General features: G+C 51.2%; 1 protein-coding gene across 1 annotated transcript in view; it reads right to left on the reverse strand.

Moving 5' to 3' along the window:
* GPC3 (glypican 3) overlaps positions 1-26,748 on the reverse strand; it is a 148,299-nt gene that overhangs the window by 48,232 nt on the left and 73,319 nt on the right. The window contains exon 4 of the mRNA XM_044452720.1: positions 14,043-14,737. Coding sequence (XP_044308655.1) covers positions 14,043-14,737 — 695 coding nt within the window. The remainder of the gene's footprint in view (positions 1-14,042; positions 14,738-26,748) is intronic.

The following is a 26,748-nucleotide window of genomic DNA, read 5'->3' on the forward strand; positions in this document are numbered from 1 at the left end:
CCGGCACCTGGGGGAAGGCCCCGGAAGCCGAGTGTCGTGTCTGGGCAGAATGGGGTTGACAGAGGCGCTCCAACAGGTGTGGCAGTCCCAAGCTGTGTTGGGATTCGAACCCGCATCTCCCACATCTCCAGAGTCTCCCATGCAGCACAGTGGTTAAAGCAGCCTTCCCCAGTCCTGTGCCTTCCAGACACACTTGGCCTGCGACACCCAGGATTCCCGGTCTGTGGCCCTGCTGGGTGGGAATCCGGGGAGCTGCGACCCAAATGCCTCTGAAGTTGAGTTGGCGTGTCCGCCTGCATCAGACCCGGCTATTCCTTCCTCGATCGATATTTGTCTGCCATGGAAGACAGCGGAAATTCCTGTTTCCTTGTTACTCTCCCCGGGTCGAGAGCTCCATTACCCATTCCCTCAACCCCGCGTCCCAGGTGTAACGTGCGGGCGGATTCCACGCGGCCCTGGCTCCAGCGCTCACGGACGGGAGAAAAGCACGCGCTCCAGCCATGCGCGATGCCACGAATGATCTGACAGCTCGTGTCAGTCAGCAGTGGGGGCGGCCCCTGGGGGCTACTCCTCAGAGCAATCCCACCTGGCAGAGCTTGTCATGGGAGACGCACCACCTCCCCCGTTCCACACGGCGGGCAACGGACACCCACCTGTCAGGATCCGGAGAGTTAAATCACCACGGACCACTCAATGCGCTCCAATTCTTTCGCGAGGAGCGCTTTTTGCAGAGACGGGCTGGCGTTACTGGATTCTTATGTCCCTAGCCCAACAGGCAATCGTGTTCGGCTGCTCCCGATAAGCACTGTGCCGAATTGATGCTAAAGAGAGACGTCGGCGCGATCAGTCAGTAGCGCCGTCTCCACCTTTTCTAGGTCGCTGAGCTCAAGGAAGCTGTGTGCGTGCACGGACAAGAGAGAGCCGTCCAGCCGCGCTTGCGGTGTTCCTGAGCAGACCAGAGTCCTGGCCTGCTTTTCCAAACGATGGCTATTCATCTTGTGTCATGTTTAAAGGGAGAAATAAGGTGACGAGGGGGCTCAGGCGGGGGACACGGATGGGCTATAAACGTGGCATCGTGGAGAAAGTGGGAAAGACTCTTTTCCCAGTCAGACCAGTGGACCACCAAGTCAGACCTTGCAAAGCACTTCATGGAGAGGAGGATGCAGAAGTGGAGCCGAGGCTGGATGGGTCGGAAAGAAGGAGAATTCAGAGGTGCCCAGAGGAGAGATCTGTGCCTATGGCAGAGTGCAGAGCGGAAGTTCCATGCTCAGATTCTGGGCTCCACCAGGAGAGGCAGCACGAAAGCTCTCTCGCCCTCGTGTCCTGGTTGACCCTAGAAGCGTCTGCCTGGCCACAGTCAGATGGGGCCGCCGGCGGGGCTTCCCCAGCAGGGCCCCCTTTATGTCCCCCACACAGAATCCATTCTGCAATTGAGCACAAGAGCCGCCAAAGCACTTTCCTGTCTATCACAGCATATACCTCCAGAGCAAACTTCCCCAACTGGGTATGCCCCGGAAGTGCTGGACTGCAATATCCATCATCCCCAGCATGTCCACAGGGAATGATGGGAGTTGCAGTCCAACCAATTCAGAGGGAGCCAATCTGGGAAAGGACGCATGAGGGCTTTCGTGGAGACACATGGAAATGAGCGTGCTAAATCTGCACGGAGGACTCCAGGAGGCTTTGAGGGCAGCCTGGGCAAACCAGGTATTCCAGGCAGGGGGCAGCGTGCAAGGCAGTCTCTGAGCATCAGCCACTGCCACCAACTCCTCCCCGCACCCTGCCTGTTGCAATATGATGCTCACCTCTCTCGGAGCGTGGCAAAAATGGCCACAACCGCACCGAGGAAGCGATTTCAGGAGACAGGAAGGGCAGACATGGCCTGACAGCAGCAGCTTTCCCAGCTGTGCCTGGGGAGGCCGCTCTTGAAGCTGGGACGGAGGGCATAAGAAAAGGCAGGCCGGATTGGATGGGCGGCGCATCCAGTCCCACATTCTGTCCACACAGGGGCCAACCAGCCGCCCGCAGGAGCCCTCAGGCAGGACAACCGCTGCTCTGCCCCAATCTCCCAGCCACTGGCGCACACAGCCAGGCTGCCGCTGGTTCTGAAAGAAATGCATGTCCATGAGGACTAGCAGCCTTTGAAAGCGTTCTCCTCCAGCCATGTGTCCAATCCCCCTTTAACGCTGACCTGACTGGTAGCACCTCCTGTGGCACAGGCAACTGAGTGTGGGGTGACGGAGGCCCTGCTCCGACCCGTGCCACACGGAACCCCCACGTTGCACCACTCAGCCGTGGCCCTTCTTCAGGCGGAGGCCCTCGGTGGACTGCGTCACTCCTGCCTGGCTTGATTTCAGGACCCGGCTTTGCACAGGCTGGCTAGATAAGCTCCGGGTTCTGGTCCCCGCTCAGCCGTGGAGCCCACTGGGTGACTTCAGGCCAGCCACGGACTCTCAGCCTTACTACCTCACAGGGTTGTTGCGTGGATAAAATGAAGAGAAGAATCTTGTCAGCTGCCCTGAGTCCAAAGCAAGAAGAAGAAAAGCGGGGTATAAATGTAATGTGATGCCAGCAATACAGCTCTGCTCTATCTTGGGAAACCAATAAGACCGATGAGTCTCCTTATGCTTCCCTCAACCAATTTGGCCTGGGCATCTTCTCTCAGCTTGATACGTCGATCACCTGAATCAGAGCAAGCCAGGAGCACAACCCAAGATCAAGCCATGTTTTTAGCATCCTGACGTAGACACTTTCCAGGTTTGGGTGCAGCACACATCTATGGTTAATTAACCCAGGAAGGGTTGAACTGTGGCCCACGCAGGTGCAAGACTTATACAACCGTGGCTTCATAAACCCGGAGACGTGTATGGAATTATAATGCCAAACCATGGTTTGCAGTCATGTGCCCAAGAAACCTCGAGTCTCAAGCACGCTGCAGCTGGTGGCACCTCCACGGCTAGCAGCAAACTGCGACCTGCTGCTGCAAGTGAGCGTGCAAACCCTGGGTCCCAATCCATGCCCTGAGCCAGATTAGCAAGCAGATGATGCCGCAGCGATCAGCCTGAGCAGCCCGCCCTTAGCTAGCTTCCACTGACATCTCTGGCTAAATGCCTTTGCCTTCCCCTTCCCGCCCGCACTGTCGGCATGATTAAAGGGGGCGTTCAGCCCTCTTGCCTCCCCCACAATCCGGCTTGCTATGCAAACAGCCGTCCTCTCCGCCCCGCCGCCACTTCTGCGTTATCAGCAGCAGCAGAGTTTACACAGCCTGCTCTTCAGCTCAGAGAGACTGTCAGGAAATTCTTGTCTTAATTACTGGTTTAGATCCCAGCAGGCTCCGGCCGATCAGCTTTGCACCTGAGCTCTCTCTCGCTGGACGCCCTCTTCCTCCGCAGCTGCTTCTGCTCCCCAAGCTTCCTTCTTGCTTTCACTCCCTGCTGCCTGGCTCTGTAACTCCCCTCCTTGGCATGCAGCCCCGCAGAGCCAAGATTTTTGTTTAACTAAGCAAATGCCAAAGGAGGTCGCCCCTACTCTCCAAGGATCCGGAATGAGGCATCCATCACTGCAAAGGGAAGGTACATGAAAGAGAGTTTGTTGCAACAGGGCCACTGGAAAATTTTCATTCAGCGTTTAAGGACCATGTTTGTCGCATTAATCAAGAGGAGCAGTGCGTTCCTCTCCCACGAAGCGTGTATGCAGGGCTGAGTCAAGAATCCAGCCAGGTCTAGTATCCAGCTTCCAACAGGGGACAGCAGCCAGATGTCTGGGGGAGCTCCGAAGCAGGGCGTTGCCACGAGGGCCTTTCCCTGCTTGTTGCTCCAAACAGCAAGCACTGACAGATATACTACCTTTGCTTTGAAAAGGCCCTGCTTTTAGCAATCTCCTCCACAAATCCCACTGCTCTTTTCCAGGGACCCCAGGCACGGGCTGCCACCCTGCCATAAAAGCACAGGACCAGCCCTGTTGGGTCAGCGCAAGGAGTCCGTCGTGTCCGGAGCACACGGGAGAAGCTGCACGCGGGCCAGAGGGACGCTGCATCTTCCGGTCAGCGGCCGTCCACCCCGTCTTGTGAAAGAGTCCGTCTGCTCGTTTCTCTTGAATCTGCCGCAAGTCAATGCGATTATTCAGAACTGGAGCAGAGCAAGACGGTTGGAGAGAAGAAGGTATTCAGGGGCACAGGATCAATCCCTGGCATCTCCAGGCAGGACTCGGAAGGACCCCAGCTAGAAACCCCAAAGAGCCTGTGAAGCCAACACGGAGATAAACTGGCCAGCGTTCTCCATAAGCTCGTACTCTCAAAGCCAAAGCCTATTCTGATTTTTCGCACTGTATTTATATCCTGGTTTTCCCTCTTCCAAAGAGCCAAGGGAGTTCACAGAGTCCTCCCCCTCCCTATTTTATCCCGACAACAACCCTGCGAGGCAGAGTAGGCCAGTGAGGGAGGGACCCAAAGTCATGCACGAATTTCATGGCCAAGGCGGGACCAGGACCCCCATCTCCGACCCCCAGGCCCAACCCTGCCCACTACGCCTTGACCCTTCCCCACATGCTGTATCATTTTATAAAAGGCATGTGCCTCCCCCCCCCACCCCCGCTCACCTTTTTTCTAAAGTGGAAGAGGTGGAAATTGTTCCCTTACCAAACACGGGGCAACCTTCCTTTTCTCTGCTAAGAATTATCCAGCCTTCCTATCTTAATATGATCTTACATCTTTTGTAAAGTTTAAAACTAAACCACTGTATGGGCATTGCTGTTTTTTCTTTCTTTAACATATTCTCTCTTTTACGTATTCCTACTTCAGAGGATTAAAACACTTTTTAAAGGCACATACGCATTCGTTTAGCAAACTCCTTAAGGTTTTCCAAGAGGGAGGGCTCTCCAGCCTCTCCTTCTCTCTCTCTCCATGTTTTCCAGGCCTGCGATAAGCAGCAACTTTCCCCCTGCAACCTGTTAGCTGAAAGAGGCTCAGCACAAAGAAGTGCATTTCTTACAATTAAAGTTTGCATAAGGTGACCCTCAAGCTTGCTGCTACAAAAGTCTGCTTAATTAAATCCTTTCTTTCCTTTTTTTAAAGGGAAATGTTTAAAACATACATTGAAATGATGGGGTATAGAACATAAACTTTTAATAGTAGTACCCTTGCCCATTTAACATTTCTACAGGTGCAATAAAAATGCTAATATATGTTAATGTTTAGACTGTGGTTAATGTTTTGTCTTCTTAATTTCCCCAGGGCTTTTACTGCAGATTTAAATCTGCTCTGCCGCTCAATGGATTGCATTGCTTTCTGCAAGGCACCTCTCCCCAGTGAATACTGATTAAGAAAAGTGAATAAACATCTCACTGGCCTACATACATACATTCATACATATATATTCTTCTTGTACAGTTGTAATTATTACACACATTTCCCATGAAGGGTGGGGAAAAAGTTAGCCTGCTCTCACTTCCTACCTCGGAAAAAAAACAAAACCAAAAAACCCCAAGAACTTCCGTCCCTGCTCTCCTTGCCGTATTTTCTAATTTTTTAAAAAATGTGTTTTCTTGGCTAAGCCTCTGAAATACACCGGGGGGGGGGGGGGGGGGCATGGTCCCAAAGTGCAGTAGGCAGGCAGAACCTGGCCATCATGCAGCAGCGTGGGGCAAGGCGTGGTAGAGCATGGGAGTTCGAGCCCATTCCCCCCAACTGCAACTGGGTGCCCCCCCATGGGCAGCACCACCATTCCCATCCTCCCCGTGCCATTTGGGGGTGGTGGGAATCATAGCCCAGGCTATCTGGAGGCTGCCAAGCTGAAGAAATGCCAGGAGCCACACGAGTGGCCAACCGAGCCAACTGAGAGACCAGCACAAAGATGGTTTCAGGTTTTCCCCGAGGGGAGGAAGGCAGCTCTGTCCCCAGCACTGGCTGGACGGCGTGAGCGGCGCGTCACCCGGAGGGCAGCTCCTCGTCCTGCCTGCACACGCAGCCTTTCCAGTGAGAGACCTGCTGTTTCCTCTGCCCCTCACATCCCCTACTCCTTGCGTGCCATTTCCTTTTTGATGCACGACTCCCAGCCAAGGCTGTCATGCCTTACTGACAAGACAGTTTAGACAGACAGCAAGAGGACGGCTGCTTTCTCCTCCCAGCGGACCTGCTTCTGGCCCCTCCAGCCCTCTACCACTGCCTGCGGACATGGCGTTCAGCCCTTCCGGACACAACCCGCCTCTTCCGGGACTGGATCACGCCTTTGGAATGGGACAAGGCAGGACAAGGCTGGACGGTGCCCAAATGCCAAGTGAATGGGTCGCCCGTGGCTGCCATCTCCAAGCTGGCATTGTCCTTCAGCTGCAGCCACCCCTCCCACCCAAGAGCCATGCTGACGGGGGATGATGGGAGCTAAGCCTGGCACCGAGCTGGGGAAGACTGACCCAGAACTTCCTTCACCCCCAGAGCTTGCAGTCCGGCCCCCAGATGGGAGAAGCTGGCCCACGCAGCTATTCCAAATTCCGTGTCACGAAGAAAAAATCTGAGATGAACGCCCCGTTCCAACAGAGGCGAATCCACGACAGCCATGCAACAGCAACGCCTCTGGTCGACATCCTTCTGACATGACCCCACGCATGTCGGGAAGGACGACGTGTTTCCTGGCCAGCAGCAGCTCAGTCGTGCAGTGGCCTTCAATCATTCATCGCCAAAATGTGTAAAGGCACCGAAACGCAAATGCTGAGAATCACGCAGTTTCTGTCGTGTCCATTCACGCCGGGACCTGGAAAACATGCCATTAGCACATGCGACATGGCCAAGCCACAAACCATGATGGATGTCAAGGCGGCTAAGCAGAGCAGCAGCGAAAGGAGAGGCATGGCCGGAGGGGAATCCCTCAGCCGCTCAGTTCCAGAGCGCCAAGCAAATAAATGAACGGCCGTTCTTCACACATTGGAAGCTGAGAAGAAAGATCTCAATGGCACAAATGAAGCTGCATTACATATAGTATTTAAAAATATTATTGATGTGCGGCTGTATCAAATATATTAAAAATAAAAGGAGGGGGAAAGATGGTCTTTCGAAGGAAAAAGAAAAAAAGAAATCCGGAATGGTGGGTAGAGGTGATCCAATGCCAGGCCAGGCCAGGCTGGCATGGAGATGCAAATTCCTGCTCATCCAGGCAGCCCGGAGAATTCTTGGTCTCTCCATGAACCCCCCTTGGAGCTCAGGACGGGGGAGGCAAAACGAAAGTCAAATTAAATGGGATGATCCCACCGAAAGCCCAATTAGCTTTCAGCAGCCATGACCCTCCATACTTCTCAAAGGATGCACAAGATTTACTGGCGGGGGGGGGGGGGAAAAGGGGAGGCTGCCCAATCAAACCGTCTAATGCGGCTTTCTGCAATTAGCTCCTGTTCCCAGTTTATGATAGACTATCATCTTTGGGGGAAAGAGCAGTATTCTAGGAAACGGAGCATTAACTTGTCCACCAGTGACTTTAATAAGGCACTTTTCAAATTACTGCTCATAAAACCAGAGCGGGGAGGTGTGCGGGGGAAGGTCCTGATGATACCTTATCTTCTTAATTAGACCTCTCTCCTTCCTGTCCTCTCTATTAGCAACTTAATAGCAAGTATACATATTTATATAATAAAGCTCCAGTGTAGCAGATCAACCAAAGCTGGCCATTTAATTATCAGCCAGTAGAAGGTAATCACAATTTCAGGATGTATGGATCGAAACGGCCCTTGCGCAGCCCACAACTTGTTTAGAATTACAGTTCCATTTTTAAAAATTTCACTCTGGGGAACTTTATGCCATCAGCGACGTGTTGGTCATGAGCTGGACCCATTGCAGAAGGAATCCGGTGGGCAAGAACTTTGGTCAGGAGGTTATAGCAAAAATTGTCTCCTAGAGTTAACCATTCTTTGATGGTCATTGGAAAGTGACTTTGTTGAATACAGAAGTTAACATAGAGCTAAAACTATAACCCAGGACTTCTTTGAGATGTCTAGGAGATAGCATGGGTTCAAATATGGTATATTCTTATTATCATCATGATTTCTGCAGCTGGATGAAAAGCGTCACTGAGGTTTAAAACAAAGCTAATTCAGAGTGAGGGCATCGTATTGCCTTTGCTCTGAACTGGCTGTAGGGAACATAGGGAGAAGGTAAGCAGTGATTTTCTTCCTCCTTGCAATGTTCAGAGTTCCCAAGACAATTCAGCCCATCAAGACTTGTGGGTGGACTGACTCCCAAGGTGTCCATTTCTCCTAGCAGTGGCCATTGGTTCAGTGCTAACATCAACCCCACTTCTGGCATGGTTAAGATGGGTGGCGAACGATGTGCTGCTACAAAACCGCAATGAACATGGGAAGAGGGCAGTGCAGATCTACGGGTCTGAGGAAAGCGCTTTCTTCCCTTTTTGAGTCTGCACCCCAAACAAGCAAATAGCCGAAGGAAGGCACTTTTTGCCCCGGAGGGGAAACAATGGTGCAAAACACCCCCCTCCCCCATGCAACACAGCTGCCTTTGAGTTCTTACCCAGGAAAAAAAATAATTGCCAGAACTGACGGGAAGTCAGTCTGGAAGACTCTGCGTCATCACGAATGGCAGCTTGAAACCTCTTTGCTGGCAGACAGCGGTCAATATCAGAGACATGCAGGCTGCCAGTAAGAAGGACGGTGGCAGAGCAGCCCAGGAAAGTGGATCCTACCACGAATTAATGGCACTAACCACAATACGTGGCATTTCCACGCTCCCCACTAGCCGAGAGGCTGAAAGCAGCCCTCCAACAACCCAGCTTGGTAGGGCCTGCAGATGAGGTGCAAGCCTTGCTTTAGTTCAGGCAAACAGGCCAACAGAAATTTATTTATTTATTTATTTTCCGATCTATATCCTGCCTTTTCCTACAAAGGGCTCAAGGCAGCTTGCATCATTCTCCTCCTCCGTCTTACCCCCAAAACAACAACCACCCTGTGAGGTAGGTTGGGCTGAGAGCCTGTGACTGGCCCAGAGTCACCCAGTTGGCTCTATGGCCGAGCGGGGACTCAAACGCGGATCCTCTGAGTCCCAGTCCCAGCTCTTCACCACGACGCCACACCAGAAATAACTGCTGGATTCAGACGGAGCAGCTCTTACACATGGCGCAGAGGCAGCTTTTAAATCTGGGGACTCCGGGAGTCATGTGCAAGCCCAGCCACTGGCACGCTCTGGATCTGAGGCCAAGCACGTGCTTCGCACACGGTGGGCCCCAAGTGCACTTGCTGGCGCGTCCAGTTAAAAGGGCAGGCCTGGAGGCTTCACAGAGCTGCAGCAGGCGCACCCAGTGGCGGGCCGGAGAGGTTCAGAGACCCACAGCTTCTGATGCAAAGTTACACAGTCGGCGCAATTGATGGACTGCTGGAATGGAGCAGGGTTAGGGCTGGGGCCAGGGTTCCCCTGCTCCTCAGAGATTCTGGGAGGCAAGGCATGCTTCCTAGGAGGCTGAAGGCAGAGAACTCCACATTTTCTGGGTCAGTGGCCCCATCAACTGGGGGTTTTGAGGGAGTGTCAGGGGCTTCCCAAAACAGCTGCCAAGGCAGGCTTGCCCATTTGTGCCCCTGGGGCCCACAGGACTCCTGTTGGAGGCCCAGGCAGGACCATAGTTTTGATCCACCATCTGACCCTGGCTGACTGTGCGTTGTGAGGCCACTGTTTCCCTGCTTCGGCAGCGACGGAAAACGACGTTTTGAAGCCAACTAGGAAGCCCCGTCTGCACCCAGGAGCAGAGCAGTGGCAGCGCGGCACTTTGAGTGCTGTTTGTTCCCATGCAATGAGCCTCCTGTGTCGAACCAGGAATGTTACACGAACTCGAACTCGAACTTCGAACTCGAAGGGGAACTGCCTGCTCGGGAAAGCCTCTTGCCGTAGCTGTCACCAAGCCGTAGGCAGCCAGAGAGGCCACCAACAACTTCAGGGAACGAAGCCAAGCCAATTCGGAGTGAGGGAGCGTGAGCTGCCACAGCGCGGTAGAGCAGCCGGAGCCAGCAGGGCCTATCTGGAGACAGGACTGGCCACCTGACAGCACCTGGGGAGCACAGGAGGCATCCCCCTGCCCTCACATTCACTGGCCTGGCACAAGGCAGCAGAGGAGGCATCTCCCCCTCACATGCGCCCTCACTGCTTATGTGCTGGGGCATGGCTGCAGGGGGAGGCTTGCGGGACATGCTCGGGCTGTCCCCAGGAGTGCTCATTGCATGCTTCCCCTGCAGACGCACTCCTCACACGGGATGGGGTTGGCAAGGGCTAAACGCTTCCAGCGGCAGCTCACCGCTTCCCCGACACGGATCTGCATGAAAACCCACGCAGTCTGCGGTACCGGTACGGCCCCTCCGGCCACATCTGGCTCTGCGGCATTCTCCGGAAGGCTCCCCTGTAGCTTTTCTCCCCATTCCAGAAGCCTGCAAAGGCTTGCTGACTGGCAGAAGCTGGCAGAAGCGGAAATATTTAAGCTGGCAGTTTGGGCCCCATCCTGCCCCCTGCAGCCCTGTCCCCCTGGCCTGCCCACCACGGAAACGCAGTCCTTAGCCCGTCTCCCAAACCGAATCCAGCTCTCCAGCAGCATTCCGGAGGCATGCACCAAGGGGCCACCGCATCTTGGCCTGATCCACTGGTGGAGGGGTTTTCTCCAGAGTAAACCTGCCGGGGGTGGGCAGTAGTTAGCCAGAGATGCTGTCCTTCGGCTCCAAAACAAGGCAACAGACCAGCACCTTCTGGAACGGCCCTGGGCTCCCCAGACTAGCTTGCTGCAGAGCTCAGTCAGCTTGCAGGGCCAAAGCAAGTTCAGCCGATAGGCCACCCAGCACAGCGTGCCCTGAGGGGCGAGGGTTTGAACCAGAACAGTTCATCGGCAGCAGAAAAAGGCTGAGCAGATGAATAACAGTTAAGCTGGTTTGGCTCCAATCAATACAGATCATTCAGCAGCCCAAACAGCACCCCCCACCCCCACAGGCAGGAGCATCCTTCTACTGCAGTTCATTCATTTCTACCATTCCAATTCATTTGCTGGGAGACAAGGAGCGATTTCACACCGGGATGCAGAAATAGGAGCGGAGATGCAAAGGACCACTACCCATTTCTGCGAATTCTTTACAGAAAAGGAGAATACATGATGATAAGTTTTTTACATAAAGCCTTCCATGTGTAGAAACATACATTTAGTTGAATATATGTTCACTGTGAGCTCATTATTTTAGTGCGCGAAGAAGGGGCTCTTTTTCAGCTCCAATCGCTGCAGAATTGCTAACAGAACCATTAGTCACGTTTTAAGGGAGTTGTCCTCTTGGGACTGCCGGCTACTGGCAGTGCAGTCAATGCATCTCTCCCAAAGGATGCCCTAGGCATGACTCAGGAAAAGGTGGGGGCTGCACCTTTTAAAAAAGCACTAAAAACGCAGCAGCCCACCAACAGACGGAGGTGCATCAACATTTTGCAGGCTGCGATCAGTGGCTGTAACAGGCAGAAAATTCAGCAGGTGAAACTTTCTTGGCTCTGCTGAAATGCACAGGAGCAATCCTGGAGAAAATGTTGGCAGCCCTGGCATGCAAGGTACATTTCAAAAGTACGTTGCTTTGCTATAAGCCCATGTGGGTTGACCAGGAACAGCTGCAATTCAGAAGCAGAAATATCAGCGTGTGGAGGCCGCAGTCCCATGGACTGCAACAGGTTCTCCTTCGGACGAGACATGGACAAGACAGTGGGGCTGCTCGGGTGCACGGATTTTGTTTAATCCGTTCCATGTGTTTTGCAGGTGGTCAGCCATCTTTCCTTCCATTATTCATTTGTTGGTGGAATAAGAATATTTTCCCTTCATAAAAGGACCCAAAATCATGAGCTGCAATTTGTGTCGCTTCTGCTGATACACAACATTTTGCATATTTTCAAAGTGCTGCACGGAGGAGACTGAACAAAAATCAAAGTAAAGCCTAAACAAGCATATAAATTAGCATATTTTCTAGTAATTTTCATACTCTCACATGACTAAATTTCCATAAACACCCTGAAAGTTAATTTTTTAAATGCCTGCAAGTCCACCGAATCCTTATGACACAGAAAGCACCAGCCCCCCTGCAGAACCTGCAGACCAGTTTCACAGAAATTCCAAGTAATTTGAATTTGTTTTGGGTTTCACTGACCTCTCTACCTGTAAGCCATTTTTGATCTATTTGAAAAGTGTCCCCTTTAAACAGGCAACCTGTTCTTTAAAAAAAAACCAAAAACTTAATTTTTTGTTAAATGTGTTACCAAAAAAGGCAGACAGTAAGCACTGTCTTAAACTGACTTTTCCCTTTTTCTCCCACCAAGGATCAAACACTTCCTCTAGGATCATGTGTATTATGCACGTGTGGGAGGAGATCCTATCTCAAGAACTTCGGAGGGGCCCTGCAGAATCCGATCCAGGTTTACCTGGGTCAGCCTTCCGTTCACGCAGCAGCCCATGGGAAGCCCAAGCAGCCCACGAGCACAACACCGTCAAGCCATGCTTGCTCCCCGCCAGCCGGCTTGCCTGAGCCACCGTGCATCTGGTGCCGGAGGCCACCCAGCGCATTCCACCCTGGTGGCCACGGACAGCCTCCTCCTCCAGTCCCTTCCTGCTACAGCCACCGAGTTCCACCTCCGAGGTCCTTCCCGCTCACCCAGGAAGGAACATCCCGGCCCGCCTCATGAACCAGTCACGAACTCACCGACCTTCCGCTGCGGAGGAGAACGAAAGGCCTTCCCTGATGCCCTACTCCCAGAGTGGGTGACCCAGCGCACAAGCCCTGACCGTGGCCCTGCTCGGTGAGGCTGATGGGAGTTGTGGTCCAAAACATTTGGAGGGCCCAGGCTGCCTCTGCTGCCTTCTCGTTGCCAGAGGGGTCTCCCCCCCCCGCCCCCGTGGATGCGGCCACCGCGAGAAACAAATGAGTTGCCACACACCTTTCCCTGCCAGTGTCTTAATCAAGCATCTCCGCCAGACATCCACCTGAATCTTTGTTTACCTTTAATGTACCAGCAAATTGTTCACGAGTTATTAATTCCAGAACAGAAAAGTCATTTTCTTAAGATAACCTGCCTGCCTGCTCACCCCCACCAGCTAGTACCTCGCAATTAGGGAGCGGCTGCGAGGCAGAAATCCTCCATCACACTTTATGACTTCGTTGTGTTTAAACCGCATGCTAAATTCCCAGTGGCTCACGAGGACGGAGAAGCATCCGTGATGGATTGGACCGGAGGCCTATTAGGCCCACATCCTGCTCCACAGTGGCTGACGTATGGGGAGCTCGCCAGGGGACCATACCTCAGAAACGCCCCCCGCCCCCAAAGTCCCCCGTGCTTTGCTGCATCCCTCCGAAGGAAGATGCCGACACAGTGCCCGGGCTGCCAGCCCCTCCGCAGGCTCCGTTAGCGGGGAGCAGAAGAAGCACTTGGCCTGGTCATGGCTGTGTTACCGTCCTGGCTTTTCCCCACTTTCAGAGGCTGCTTACGTCACCCTCTTCTTCATTCTGGCCTCGCAACAAGCCTGTGGGGGTTGCAAGGCGGGTCGGGTCGGGGCTCTGGGGTGGGGCCTGTGCTCTGCATGTCAAACGGCCCGGCTCAGTCCCTGGAGTCTCCAAGAGAACCAGGAATACTCCTGCCTGATCCCCACAGAGCTGCTGCTGCCAGTCCGTGTTGGCAGCACTGGGCTAGATGGACTGAGGGGCTGGCGCAGTAAAGGCTGTTCCTATGATTCTAGCGTCCGCTGTGTCAGAGTCTGGGCTGCTCCGGTGGCCAGAGCCAGAACCACCACTGAATCTGCTGGATCACGGAGTGCCAGCTGGGAGCCCCAGAGAAGAGCTACAGAAGGGCGGCTCTTCCCTCTGGAACGGGCCGCAGCGGCAGGGCTGCGTCTTCCAGCCTCGCTCACGCCAAACCCTCGCTCCTCCCCTTGCCCCGCTTCTCTTGCGCTCGGAGGTGTGCCCCCGCCCCGGCCCCAGGCCTGCCCCAGCCCCCGGCCCGGCCCCAGCACTTCGTCCGTAGCTGCCTGCCGCCCACGCCCAGCCCCGGCGAGGGCACTCACAGTGGCGGCCACCTTCCCCGCGTTCCGCTGCATGTGCGCGACGGCGTCCCGAATCAGGGAGAAGAGGCTGAGCAGCACGTGCTCCATGTCGTAGGCGCCCCGCATGGCCCTCGTCAGCCCCTCCAGAGCACGCAGGTACTCGCGCCAGTGGCCGTCGATCTCCGCCACGCCGGCCAGGCAGCCTCGCAGCACCGAGCCGCAAAGGCCGGCGCACGGCCTGGCCGCCGGCAGGTCCTGGCAGTGGGGGCAGAACCACATGCGCAGCAGCGCCCGCCCGCAGTCCTTGCTGAACCGCAGGTGGTCGGTGGTGTTGACCACCTCGATGCCGAGGTTGAGCGCCTGGAGGAAGACGCGGGTGACCTGCAACGACCGGGACACCTGCGTCATCATGGCCTTGGGGAAGCCGCCGAACACCTTCAAGTCCTGCCGGGCGAGGCGGAGGCACTCGGTCGCTTCCGCTGAAGGGCTGGGGGCGCCTGGCTGGGCCAGCTGCGCATAGACCAGAGGGAAGAGGCTGTCGAAGAAGCCGTTGATCATGGCATTGACGCTGACGTCCGAGCCCAGGATGTACAGGGAGATGTCGGTAAAAAACTCCCCCACCAAGGAGGACACTTGGCCCGCTACCTCACGATAGTAGTTCCTGAACATGGCGTTGGTGTAGTTTCTCGCGTGCCGCACTACAATTTCAAAGGCTTCTGAAAGACAGACATGACATGGAGCAGGGTCAATAAACGCGGCACTGCGAAAAGGGAAGGAATGAATCACGTCTATTTCATTTGGTTGCATAAATGCACAAACCAGTTTATGAATAACCTGAGCATCATTTCATTAGCAGAAGTCATACAAAGTGTCCTTCAAGGCCAGTTTGGCACCATCATCCGGACCGGTCCTGGGGAAACCTTGCCCACTCTGATGTTAGAAACAGAAACAGAGCAAGTCAGAATGGGTCTCCTGAGCCATCTAGTCTGACCCCCAGCTCCAGCCGGCCTACCATGTTCTCCAGATGTTCTGGGCTGCAACTCTCATCATTCCTGAGCTGACTGGGTCAACATCTGGGGGGGCTTCTGCAGGTGGGGCATCAGGGAGGCTGGTCCCTCACCCATCAAAGGGGGGATCCAACCGCGCCCACCAGCAGACGTTCTCAGCATCGTGCCAACAGAGGCGAGGCTTGCTGGCACAGTGGCGTTCTTAGGAAACCCACAGCACTGGCAAGTGCCACGGAGTTGATGAAATGCTGGTTTCCGCTTGCAAATCCCTGGGTGGGGGGGGGGGGAGCTCTTGTCCCAAAGTTGCATTAATTTGCATTTAGGGCCATGCTCAAGTTTCCCACTCTGCTAATAAGATCATTATTCTCCTCACTGGCCAGAGTGTAAGAAAACACGCAAAAGGGGAGGAGAGACTCCCTCACTGCAGACAAGGTATCCCATTCTTTTCCAAGCTAACTACCCTCACGTGCCTGCTCCCACCCCACCCCACCCTACTCCACCCCACCCCCAGGCAGCATTAACAAAGCAAGGAAAGAGTCCCTGGCGTGGGTCACCAACCCCCTTTTGCCTAGCGGCTTTCAACTGCGCAGGCCTGCCAGGGGAAGGACCCAGACCCACCACACACAGAAATGCTTTGTGTGGGATGCAATAAGCCTCAAAGCCACAATGTCTCCTTCCCCCACTGCCTGCAGCATCCTGCACCCGCATCCCACTTTACAGCTGAATGGAGACAAGTTCCAGGTTCCACCCACACCGCCAGAGTTGCGCGTTGGAGTCACTTAGACAAGAGGAGCGCCGCCCATCGCTCACTGCACCCGCGACTTCCCTGCAGTGCAGCTGGCCCCGGCCCCGGCCCCGGCCCCGGCCCCGGCCCCGGCCCGACTGCTGAGAGCCATCTTGGAAAAGAACTCAAAAGTCTAGTAGAACTTTTCTTTAATTAATGGATGCAGCCCAAGATAATTTAGCGGTGTACATGACTGAAGCATAAAACTTTATGTAGCTTTTCTGATGTCTAATTAACATACATTGCTACAAAAACCCACGAAGGAGGGAGAGAGGAGCCCTGATTAATTTTTACAATTTCCTACATGAAAAAGAACTTGCTCTCCTAATTGAAGGCAATGGCACCATCCAAAGCAATGGAGCTGGAGAGGCAAGATAATTCTTTTAGCGCCTGCATAAACACACTAAAAAATTGAAACTGAATCAAAATCCAGACAGAACGACCAGAGGCAGAAACGAGACAAAGGACCTAAGCCCCAGGGTGCCTTTCCTCTGCAGCCCTGAAAGAGCAAGAAGTATTGTCAAGGAACTGGTGCAGGAAAAATGGCGCGGCTTCTTTTGGAACGGGATGCCAGGCAGCTCGGCCACAAGGCGGAGTGAGGCACACAGCTCAGGCAGCAGAGTCTGGAGGGCAGGTGAGATGCTGCCACGAGGTGCCCAAAGCTCACCTACTACCCTCAGGTGTGGCAGAGGATGCCGCCTGGTCACAACCTCTGGGTGGGATTCAGTGGGCCAGCTGGTCAGTTTTTAAGGGAATGGTGGGAATCTTGTCCTTTGCCTCAGGCAGCAAAATATTCCAGGACGACACAGCATGCATTATGGAGATTGTAACTGATAATGCTAATAATTTGGTTTTGGTCAGCCAAAAGGTGGTCCTCAGAAGTTTCGGACGTTCCTCTCAGCATCCCTAGCCGATGGCTATCCCGGCAAGGATTTCGGGAAGTCCCACATGCCTGGCAATCTACTTTCTGCTCACCCCTGCTCTATGCAACTCATCACTTGGAACAAAGGTTCTTTAGCAATAAAAAAAGCCCACAGTACGTTGCAGTAGGAATTTGCATACGCGGAAAATGGATGCCAGGGTTCCTACTCTTCCAGTTAACTGAAAGAATTGCAACCCTTTTCTGAGATGTGCCACTCTTTGATGGCGCTACACACTTAACTAGACAAGAATTGTTTCCTGCCTTGAGTCTTTGCAACACCACATCAGTGAATAGATTTATTGCTACTAATTATCTACTAATAGATTTAATAAACACAACTGCAATATTTTAGCTCTCAGATGCAGTGCAGTCGGTTGCTCTTCTTCTTAAATAATATACTTTTAAAATTAAATAGAGACGCTTGCTTTGTCAAAAGCAAATAATTAATTTTTCATCAACCCAAAGCAATGTGATCCATTGCGTATACAACATTTCCAGCGAGTCGTGATTTAAACGTTCCAATATAGCTGAACCATATTTTTAAGACCGAAATCTATCTATTGGTGAGGCGCCTTTCATTTATGCCATGCTTAAAATTTATTAGCCCTTTCCTGAGAAATGCATGGATAGCAAATTGCTCTGGTCTTCACGATAAATCAGAAAGGTGCTTGGAGCCACGTGGAGAAAGGATGCAGGATTTCGGGAAACAGGAGAGCCCCCGCCTCTCCGGCCAGAGAGTCAGATGCAGGGGAAAGTCAACAGCCAGGAAGGTGAATCCCAGCAGGTATCTCTCCTTCTCTCTGAGAGCAACACTGGAGAGAACATTGGCCGGGGTGCAAAATTCACACACAGAGGCAATCATGAAAAGTGGCAGAACCTCTGTTCAGTTCTGCACCAGAAGCCAATGGGCTAAGCAGAACTGTAGCTAGAACCCCAAAAAGCAAAGCCAAGGTATTGTTTCAACTGCCAAAGCATCACCTCCACCAGGGTGCCCTGGGGTGTGACCCCTTTTCCCTGGCCACAGGTCAGGTTCCCCCAAAAGACTGAAAAGTCTCTTCCAGGGCTTAGATGTTGGCAGTAAGAGATTTTAGCCCCAGGAGGCTGGCCCAGTTTCCATTTGATTTGCTCGAGGACCAGGGGATGGAATCTGCAGGTTTCGAGGTGCTCTCCCCCAGAACCCGCACCCCCAAGCAAACACCTCCATCCTGGAATGAATCCCAATTCTAGCCCAACAGCTACACATAGCTCAGCTCCGACCGAAGCCTTGACATTCCTGTGCCAGGGTTGCTTCCCGTTCTCACCGGGAGCACAGCTGTGCCAAAGGCCGCCACACCGGGGAAGGGGAAAGCCCCGTGTTCCAACTTCACGGACCGAGCAACAGGTCTGCCCCATGAGGGGCTTGCTCAGATCACAAGCACGGACGGACGTGAGCTGTGGGCCCACGGGAGAATGTCTGCAGGAAGGTGCCCAACCAGAAGGCTTTAGCAATTCAGTTAAGCAGGCCTGGAGCGGACCCAAAACTTCAAGGAGAAATGGGGAGGGTTTATTTTATGCACAGTGAAGCAAATCAAGTTTCTCTCCTTTCAGAGAATATTCCCCTTGCCATATTCTCTTTTTGAAATCAATGCAGTAGCGGTCCAGCGAGAGAGAGAGAGGGAGAGAGAGAGGGAAAGAGAGAGAGAGGGATAATCCTCTTGACTTTGGCAGCAAATGTGAAAACAAGCACTCTTAAAAAATGTTTTGACTTTAGAACTTCTTTTTAAGGCCATCTCACATAAGTCAAGTCCGAATTTCTCCCTTCTCGATTACCCCATCCCTTTGCCAGATGTCACCTTCCCAGAGAGGGTATGGATCCCACTCGGTGGATCCACTGGTGCTGTTCAACAGACAGAGGTTCCCCAAAGTTCGAACGACTAACTTTGAACAGTCCAGAGTTCAAACTTTAGACTCAAGATAAAATCATTCTGCAGTTCGAACGATGCTTCTAAGTTTGAACTGCAGGAGAACTGGAAAAATGCGTAAGCATCATCCGTTGTGGCCCAAGGCAATGAAAAAACTGGAAGTCCTGAATCATTTTGCCTTGACTTAAATTCATTTGTCTCAAATCATTTTGTCTTATTTTATTTATTTATTTGGAATATTTTTATCCCATCCTACACAATCCAATTGTCCCAGGACGGCTTACAATATAAATAAGCAATAAATACACAAACAATCAAAAATATGGTAACAAAATGCGACTAAGAATATAATAAAACCAAATTAAAAGTATTTAAACCTTAAAATGTTGGGCAAATGAAAAGGTTTTTACCTGGTGCCGAAAAGCATATAATGTCAGCGCCAGGCGAGCCTCTCTGGGGAGCACATTCCACAGCCGGGGCACCACCACAGAGAAGGCCCTTCTCCGGGTGTTCTCTCTCCTAACCTCCTTCAAGGAGGGTTCCTGGAGAAGGGGCTCTGCCTCTGATCTTAAGGGGTGGGAGGGTGTATAGGGAAGATGTTCCTTCAGGTATCCTGGTCCCAAGCCGCTTAGGGCTTTATAGGTCAATACCAGAACCTTAAACTTTACACAAATGTTTCCTTACTGTTTATTAAAAGTTTCTTTTCCCTTTCTTTCTTGCCTTTTAAAACCCTCCTGTTTCTTTATTTGCTTGCTTATTTTTTTAAAAAGACAGCATAGAGCTGGGAAACTTGTGGCCATCAAAGCAATGCCCCCCAAGTCCCAATTCATCTTGCATCAAGGCAACCACGGCAGTGCTGGGGTGTGTTTGAAGCAAGTGGAAGTATTTTGAGGGTGATTAATGGCAAAATGTCTCTTACTATATATTTTTTTAAATTTAAACATTCACCATATTTTTTGATCACACCCACATATAACCTTGAACTTAATTTGTTTCAGGAGGCCATATTTGCTGTTTAAGTTTACCCAAATGAGTATCGTTTGGGGTCTGGGAATGGATCAATTCACTTTCCATTATTTCTAATGGAGAAAACTGATTCGGACTTTGAACGATTCAGAGTTCAAACAACCACCTAAAATGAATTAAATTCGACGTACGAGGCACCACTGTTCCTCCATGTGCTCCAATTTTCCAGACAAGCCGGCATGTGAGGGATTTATCTTGCCTCCCCAGCCAGGATTCTACACACAGCCAAGGGCTCTGCCCGGGGAACCCGGCTCCTCCCCGCAATCTTCACCGGAGCAAGAGGCGAGTGAAGAAGCAGCTGAGAAGCAGCAGCAGAAGAGGGAGCCGAGGGGCTCCTGCCGCAACGCGGATTTTGGTGGTGCCCGACCTGCAGGGAAGGAGTCCATAGACCTGGCAGTGGTCAGCCCCATTGTCTGGGGTGAAAGGGGGCTAATCCTGGTCCCTTTTCAAGGGTGGGAACTCCCTGCACCTACAGTGGCTCACACGGAGAAGGGAGTGTGCGACCACATCATGCTAATCGGCACGACTTCTCCAGCATGTTCCTTTGAGGCATGGGGCGGGGGACATGTGCCCTTCCACAAGCAAGAAACCCGAGTCTAGCATATCGGGATGCCAGTGTGGAGACGTGGGTAAGAGGTCAAGGCACCCTGGGTGACTCTGGGCCCAGCTTCCCTCCCAGGGCGGCACTTGCAAGGGAAAGATCGAGAGGACAAGGGGAAGACACCTGGTGTCCTTGAAGGGAAAAGAGGCAGGATGTGCATAAATAAATGGCGCTCCCCCAAAAGATGGGACCCCTCACTGCCATGCTGTGCCCCGAGATGTGCTTGGAAGGCAAGGAACATGCGAGCAAAGCGTCTGACAGCAGGGAGGCAGACGGGGCCTCGCAGCCCAACGCCTGGTGCTCCAGTTAAGCCCTGGGGCCGTGGCCCTCGTGTGATGCACCCTGGAAAAGGAGGTCTGGGCATGCTGAGCATCTCCTTGCTAAACCAGGAGGCAGTTTCACCTGCAGGGCCCAGTGCAGACAAGGAGGGGCAGAGGGCAGGGAGAGCCTCATTCAGTTTGCGTGTGGTACAAATTTAACAACCCCGTATTTCCCAAATGGATACGCAAACCAGAACAAGGCTGTCCTTCGGTATTTGCATGCCTCCGGATTTTGCAGTACAGTTCTCTAAAACTTGCAAAATGCATATATTAATGAAAAGAGGGAATGGATCCTATTAGGGAAAACTGCTTGTTAAAAATGCATGTATTAGGCAAAAGGGAAAACAAAAACGAATTCACTAGGATAAAAAGGGAGCCCAAAAGAGCTGGTGGACCTCTGTTGTTTGAATTGCATGGTGACGCAGCAACACAACGAAACAACAAGGCTGGAAGAACAAAAGAGAAAAAGAAGCAGATGGATTGGTCCCCCAATGGAAGAGTAATTCCTAGAAACCTTATTTCTTGGCAAGGGCATTTAGAAAATGGCTTCCTGGAGTAGACTAACCTGCTGAACTTTATTCCTCACAGAGATCTCAAATGCGGCAGAAAATCCTCCGTATGGGCTTCCCACAAACGGCAGACATCTAACAAAAGGCTTCTCCAAAGAGCCACAATAAAACCGAACGCATTGGCGGATTTAATGCTTCTGAAAGATGCCGCTTCAAAAAAGTTTTAGAAAGTAGTTTTTTATTAAGTAGAATGGCTGATCCTTATTTCTGTAGACTGAAAGCCTAAAGACTGAACACTCCGAATCTTATCAGGGCCTCTTTCCACTATTCTTAGAAAATGCCAAAATCACATGGGGTAGGAGGCAGACAGCAGCAAACCAGGAGGAGAAGAAAACATCTTATTTCCACGAGAAGAAAGAACATTTGCAACATTTGCTCTTGCATTTGATGTATTTGCCTGTTGGATATAGCATGCTCATTAAGACGAGAATTAAAAATTGCATAACGAACTGGAAGTTTTTATCACAGAATCATCAATGTGAAAGCAGCATTAAAACGGTCTAGCTGCATTGCTTTTCCATACAGAAAAATGGAATCTTGGATATCACTGCTATTAACTTAATCACTACTTGCTTTCCATTTATCAAATTGAGGTTGCTTGTAATGCAACATGAAGGATATTTTTTGAAAGAACTCTTGAGAGAATTCTCATGTGGTCCTTTCAATGAGCTGGGCTGAAAATACTTGGGTCCGATCATAGAATTAAGGTCACTTTCAAGAATGAAGGCTCGTCCTGGTCCTGTTAACAACGTTCTCCAGCAGAGACCTCGAAAGAGCCAAGGATGCCTGAATCCATTTTGGGACCAACCCAGGTGCCTTAAAATAGTAAGTCGACTTCTAAGCCCTCCAGGGATGCTTCATCAGGCTGGGCAGCAGGAAGTAGAGTCAGGAAGCGTGGTAAGACCAGGTGGAAGCAGAGGTTTAAAGGTGGGTGAGGAACCACAGGGGGTGAAAACTCAATGGGCTTTCAATTCAAATTCGAATTCAAATTCAATTCAAAATTCAAATCAGCTGCACGAATTCCATCCCATCAACCCTGATTTGATGCAAGTCAAGTCAGCACACAGGTTTCTGTTTTTGGAATGAGATGCAACTTGAAAATTAAAAATAAAGGCTAGGGGAGTTTGCTTAAAATTAAAGCCTCCATTCCAAATTTGCCCAAATCGCAGGCCCAAAGTTTGCATAAATCTGAAATGAACTGTCCAAAAATTCAGTGTGGTCTGTGGATATAGGCAGTGAGAGAAGGCTGATTTTATACTTCTCATATTATTATTATTATTATTATTATTATTATTATTATTATTATTATTATTATAACATTTCTATGCCGCCCCTTGCCGAAACCTCGGGGCGGCTTACAACATGATAAAATACATTGAAATACAATAGTACATAATAAATTACCATTAAATATAACAATACAAAAAATACATTGATTTACAAATACAAAATTAAAATTATCAGTATAAAATAAAAATATAGGAGGAGAAAGAGAAGGAAGAAGAAGTTGCCCAGGCCAGATCATATGTTTTAACAATTGAAATGATGTTTAAATAAAAAGGTCTTTACCTGGCGCCGAAAAACCAGTAACGACGGTGCCAGGCGGACCTCTTTGGGGAGTGAATTCCATAGGTTGGGCGCCACCGCAGAGAAAGCCCTCCTCCGGGTACTTACTCTCCTAATTTCTTTCATGGAGGGTTCCCGGAGAAGGGACTCTCCCGCAGATCTCAAAGGGCGGTCGGGCATATACGGACGTAAGCGCTCGTGCAGGTAGCCAGGACCCAAGCCGTTTAGGGCTTTGTAGGTCATAATCAACACCTTGAATTGGGCCCGGGCTTCAATGGGAAGCCAGTGAAGCTGATGGAGGACTGGAGTCATGTGAGCATAACGCCCCGTCCCCGTCAGCAACCTGGCAGCTCTATTTTGCACCAATTGAAGTGTTCGGACTGTCTTCAGGGGAAGCCCCACGTAAAGCGCGTTACAGAAGTCTAGGCGGGAAGTCACCAGCGCGTGTGTCACCGTCGCCAGGCAGTCGTATTCCAGGTAGGGGCGCAGCTGATTAATCAGCCGAAGCTGAAGGAAGGCGTTCCTCGCTACCGCTGTCACCTGAGCTTCCAAAGAAAGCTCCGGGTCGAGGAGTACACCTAAGCTGCGGACCTTATCCCTAAGAGGGAGTGTTGCACCATTCAGGACCAGGTCAAATCCACCCTCTCCAAAACCCGATCCGCCAACCAACAGGACCTCCGTCTTGTCTGGGTTGAGTTTCAGTTTATTGGCCCTCATCCATTCCCTTACCTCGGCCAAGCACCGGTTCAGCACAGCCACTGCCTCACCTGGATTAGTGGAGAATGAGAGGTAAAGCTGGGTATCATCAGCGTATTGATGATTCCGCAGCCCACACCTCCTGATGACCTCTCCCAGCGGTTTCATATAGATGTTAAATAGCAGAGGGGATAGAATGGAGCCCTGTGGTACTCCATGGCATAGCTGCCATGACGTAGAGACATGGTCCCCCAGCACTACCTTCTGGAATCGACCGTCGAGATAGGAGCGGAACCACTGCAAAGCAGTGCCTCCAACCCCCAATCCCGCAAGTCTATCCAGAAGGATACCATGGTCGATGGTATCGAAAGCCGCCGAGAGGTCCAGAAGAACCAACAGGGATGTACTCCCCCTGTCCTTCTCCCTGCACAGGTCGTCGTACAGGGCGACCAAGGCAGATTCAGTACTGTACCCGGGTCTGAAGCCGGACTGAAAAGGATCCAGATAATCAGTTTCCTCCAAGAGTGCTTGGAGTTGTCCCGCCACCACTCGCTCCAGCACCTTGCCCAGAAACGGGATGTTGGCCACAGGTCTATAGTTAGTGGCCATCTCTGGATCCAGTGACGCTTTCTTCAGGACCGGTCGTATTACCGCCTCCTTTAAAGGGGCAGGCACTCGACCCTCCCTCAGAGAAGCGTTAACCACTTCCAAAATCCAGGTCCCAATCCCGTGCTTGGAGTTATTTATTAACCAAGACGGGCAAGGATCCAATAGGCACGTGGTGGGACGTACTCTTCCAAGCACCTTGTCCACATCATTGGGCCGCAATAATTGAAATTCCTCCAGTAATTTTGGACCAGACGGTGGCATTGGCGACTCCTCAGAGACCTCTGATTCATTAGTGGAGTCCAGCTCGTGACGAATCTGAGCGATTTTCTCCCTGAAATGCCTGGCAAAGTCGTCACAGTGGGCCTTTGAGGGTGGCATCGGATCTTCCTTAGGACCCAGGCGAACCAGGCCTTGCACCACTCGAAAAAGCTCCGCTGGACGGCATTGTGAGGAGGCAATGGAAGCAGAAAAAAACTTCTTTTTCGCCGCCTTCACCGCCACAGCATAGGCCCGATAGTGGGCTCTCAAGTGTGTTCGGTCAGATTCATCCCGTGATTTCCTCCACCTACGCTCTAGCCGTCTCCCAACTCGCTTCATCGCCCGTAATTCAGGTGTATACCAAGGGGAAGAGCGGACTCTGCCCGGTGGGAGAGGATGCTTAGGAGCGATTGTGTCCACAGCCCTGGTCATCTCTCCGTTCCACAGTTCGACCAGAGCCTCGACAGGAGCACCAGTCTTGTCAGCCGGAAATTCCCCCAGGGCCCCCAGGAATCCATCCGGATCCATCCGGCTCCGTTAACAAGATGTTAACAAGAACAGCAATAATAGTCCAGTCAAATGAATCAGACTTAATACAATTTGCAGGGGAGACATGCAGTTCTCCACTCCTAATATATGCAAATATTTTGAGCAATTTCATAGACGCTGGAAATGCGTGATTCCACCCATGTTTGACCAGTGAGTCAGAAATGAATTGAAACGCCACCGAGTTCAAACAGAGTGGATTTTCCAGTGCTGCGCACTCCTAAGCGGAATTCAGACTTTCCAGTGGCACCCAGTTTGCTGGGACAAAGAAACAAAACAGAGCTGGTCTCCTGCTTTTGTCAACATGAAATGGAGATCCTCTGAGCTAAAAGGGGATGGAGCACCTGCTCCGTATTGGCGGCTCCTCCACCTGTGGGCCCCGGACACTGGCCTGCCCCAGCCTCGTTGCTGCTCCTTCCATCTGGGTCCTGCCCAGGGGAAGGAGGAGCAGAACTCCAGGCCAGGGGACCCCTCCGGGGCCTCTTTGGGGGGTCGCCTCCAGGGGCAATGCCAAACGGCCCTGCTTGCTCCGCACCCACTCGATGCATTCTCAGAAACAAGGTGCTTCTTTTTTTAGTTTTTGGCATCTGGCATGCAGCTGCCTATTGTTAGCCTTCCGGCTACTTTTACCTGTACACCTGGATAACACAGGAGAGCACCGGGCGGGGGGGGGGTCTTTGGTTGCACCCCTCCCCATAGAATATGCCTCCCAGGGTGGTTTGCAAGGTACATTTTCCAGGTGTTATTAAGCTCGACGGCTTTTGATGTTGCTTTTATCTGTGATTTGCCCCATACCTTGCTTCTAACTTCTTTCACCATTAGCTGCCAGATTTTTATACTGTCTCTAACTGTCTCTTCCTGTATTTTTATCTGTTTATTGATGTATTGTTGATTTTATTGCACTGTATTGTAAACTGCCCAGAGAGCCCTGTGGGCTCTGGGGAGATATATAAATGTAAGATATAAATAAAATGTCCATCCATAATACATGTAAATATTCTAATGTATGTATACCATAAATGTACAGAAATACATAACAGGTACCAGGTCCTGATCCTTTCTTCTGAATATGCTTGGCCCACACTTCATTTTCAGAGAAAATTTTTCTTCAGGGAAAGTTTTCAGGAAATTAAAGATTTACTTTTGACTTTCTCCTAACGGACTAATAATACAAAGGGCAAATTTTAGCCGCGATTACAGGCCAAATAGCATATCCTCAATTAATGGATAAACACACGTGGGGGTAACCTAGTACCAGGTTTTAAGCTCAAGAGAATATGTTTTTTATAAATAAATTACAAAAGGGCTTGGAAGTGGTTAGAAGAGGTTAAACTGTCATTGACGTAGGCTTGAAATCTAATTCTTCCCACATCAAAAATACATGTTTCATAACATTTGCATGTCAAAAACAATGGAAAATTCATTGTTGAAAACTGACAAACATTCATCTGCAACATTAAAAGTGTTTGGACTCAATGCATTTTGCTGTTGTGACTGCAAAATGCATGGGCCCAAAATCAGAACTCCATTGTGCATTTGGACAGCTGGACCCAGCATTTATTCCAAAATATCTCACGCTTTCTCTGCTGTACTTTTGATTTCTGCATGATGTCACCTGATGCTCTGCAAACAGTAAATAGTTTTTGCTAATGAAAGGGGGACAGGGAAAGTCTGGGAGATGCAGCAGAATGGAAGCGTTCCCTGTGAAAACCTCCACTCGTTCTGGACCCAAGTCTAGCCTTCGGTGATTTCCCTTTTTATTTAGTTTTAAGTAACTCAGAAAATCGTGCTTCGTTCTTACAAATGTATACACAATTTAAGATTCTGTTGTCACCTTCTTATCTTACAGTAAACAATTGCTGGTCACAATTGTGACAGTTCTACTTCAGAGAAATGAGTTATCAGTAACCAGGAAAGGCAGC

This window comes from Varanus komodoensis, unplaced genomic scaffold, assembly GCF_004798865.1.
Source record: "Varanus komodoensis strain SLA01 unplaced genomic scaffold, ASM479886v1 scaffold74, whole genome shotgun sequence".
Classification (NCBI taxonomy): Eukaryota; Metazoa; Chordata; class Lepidosauria; order Squamata; family Varanidae; genus Varanus; species Varanus komodoensis.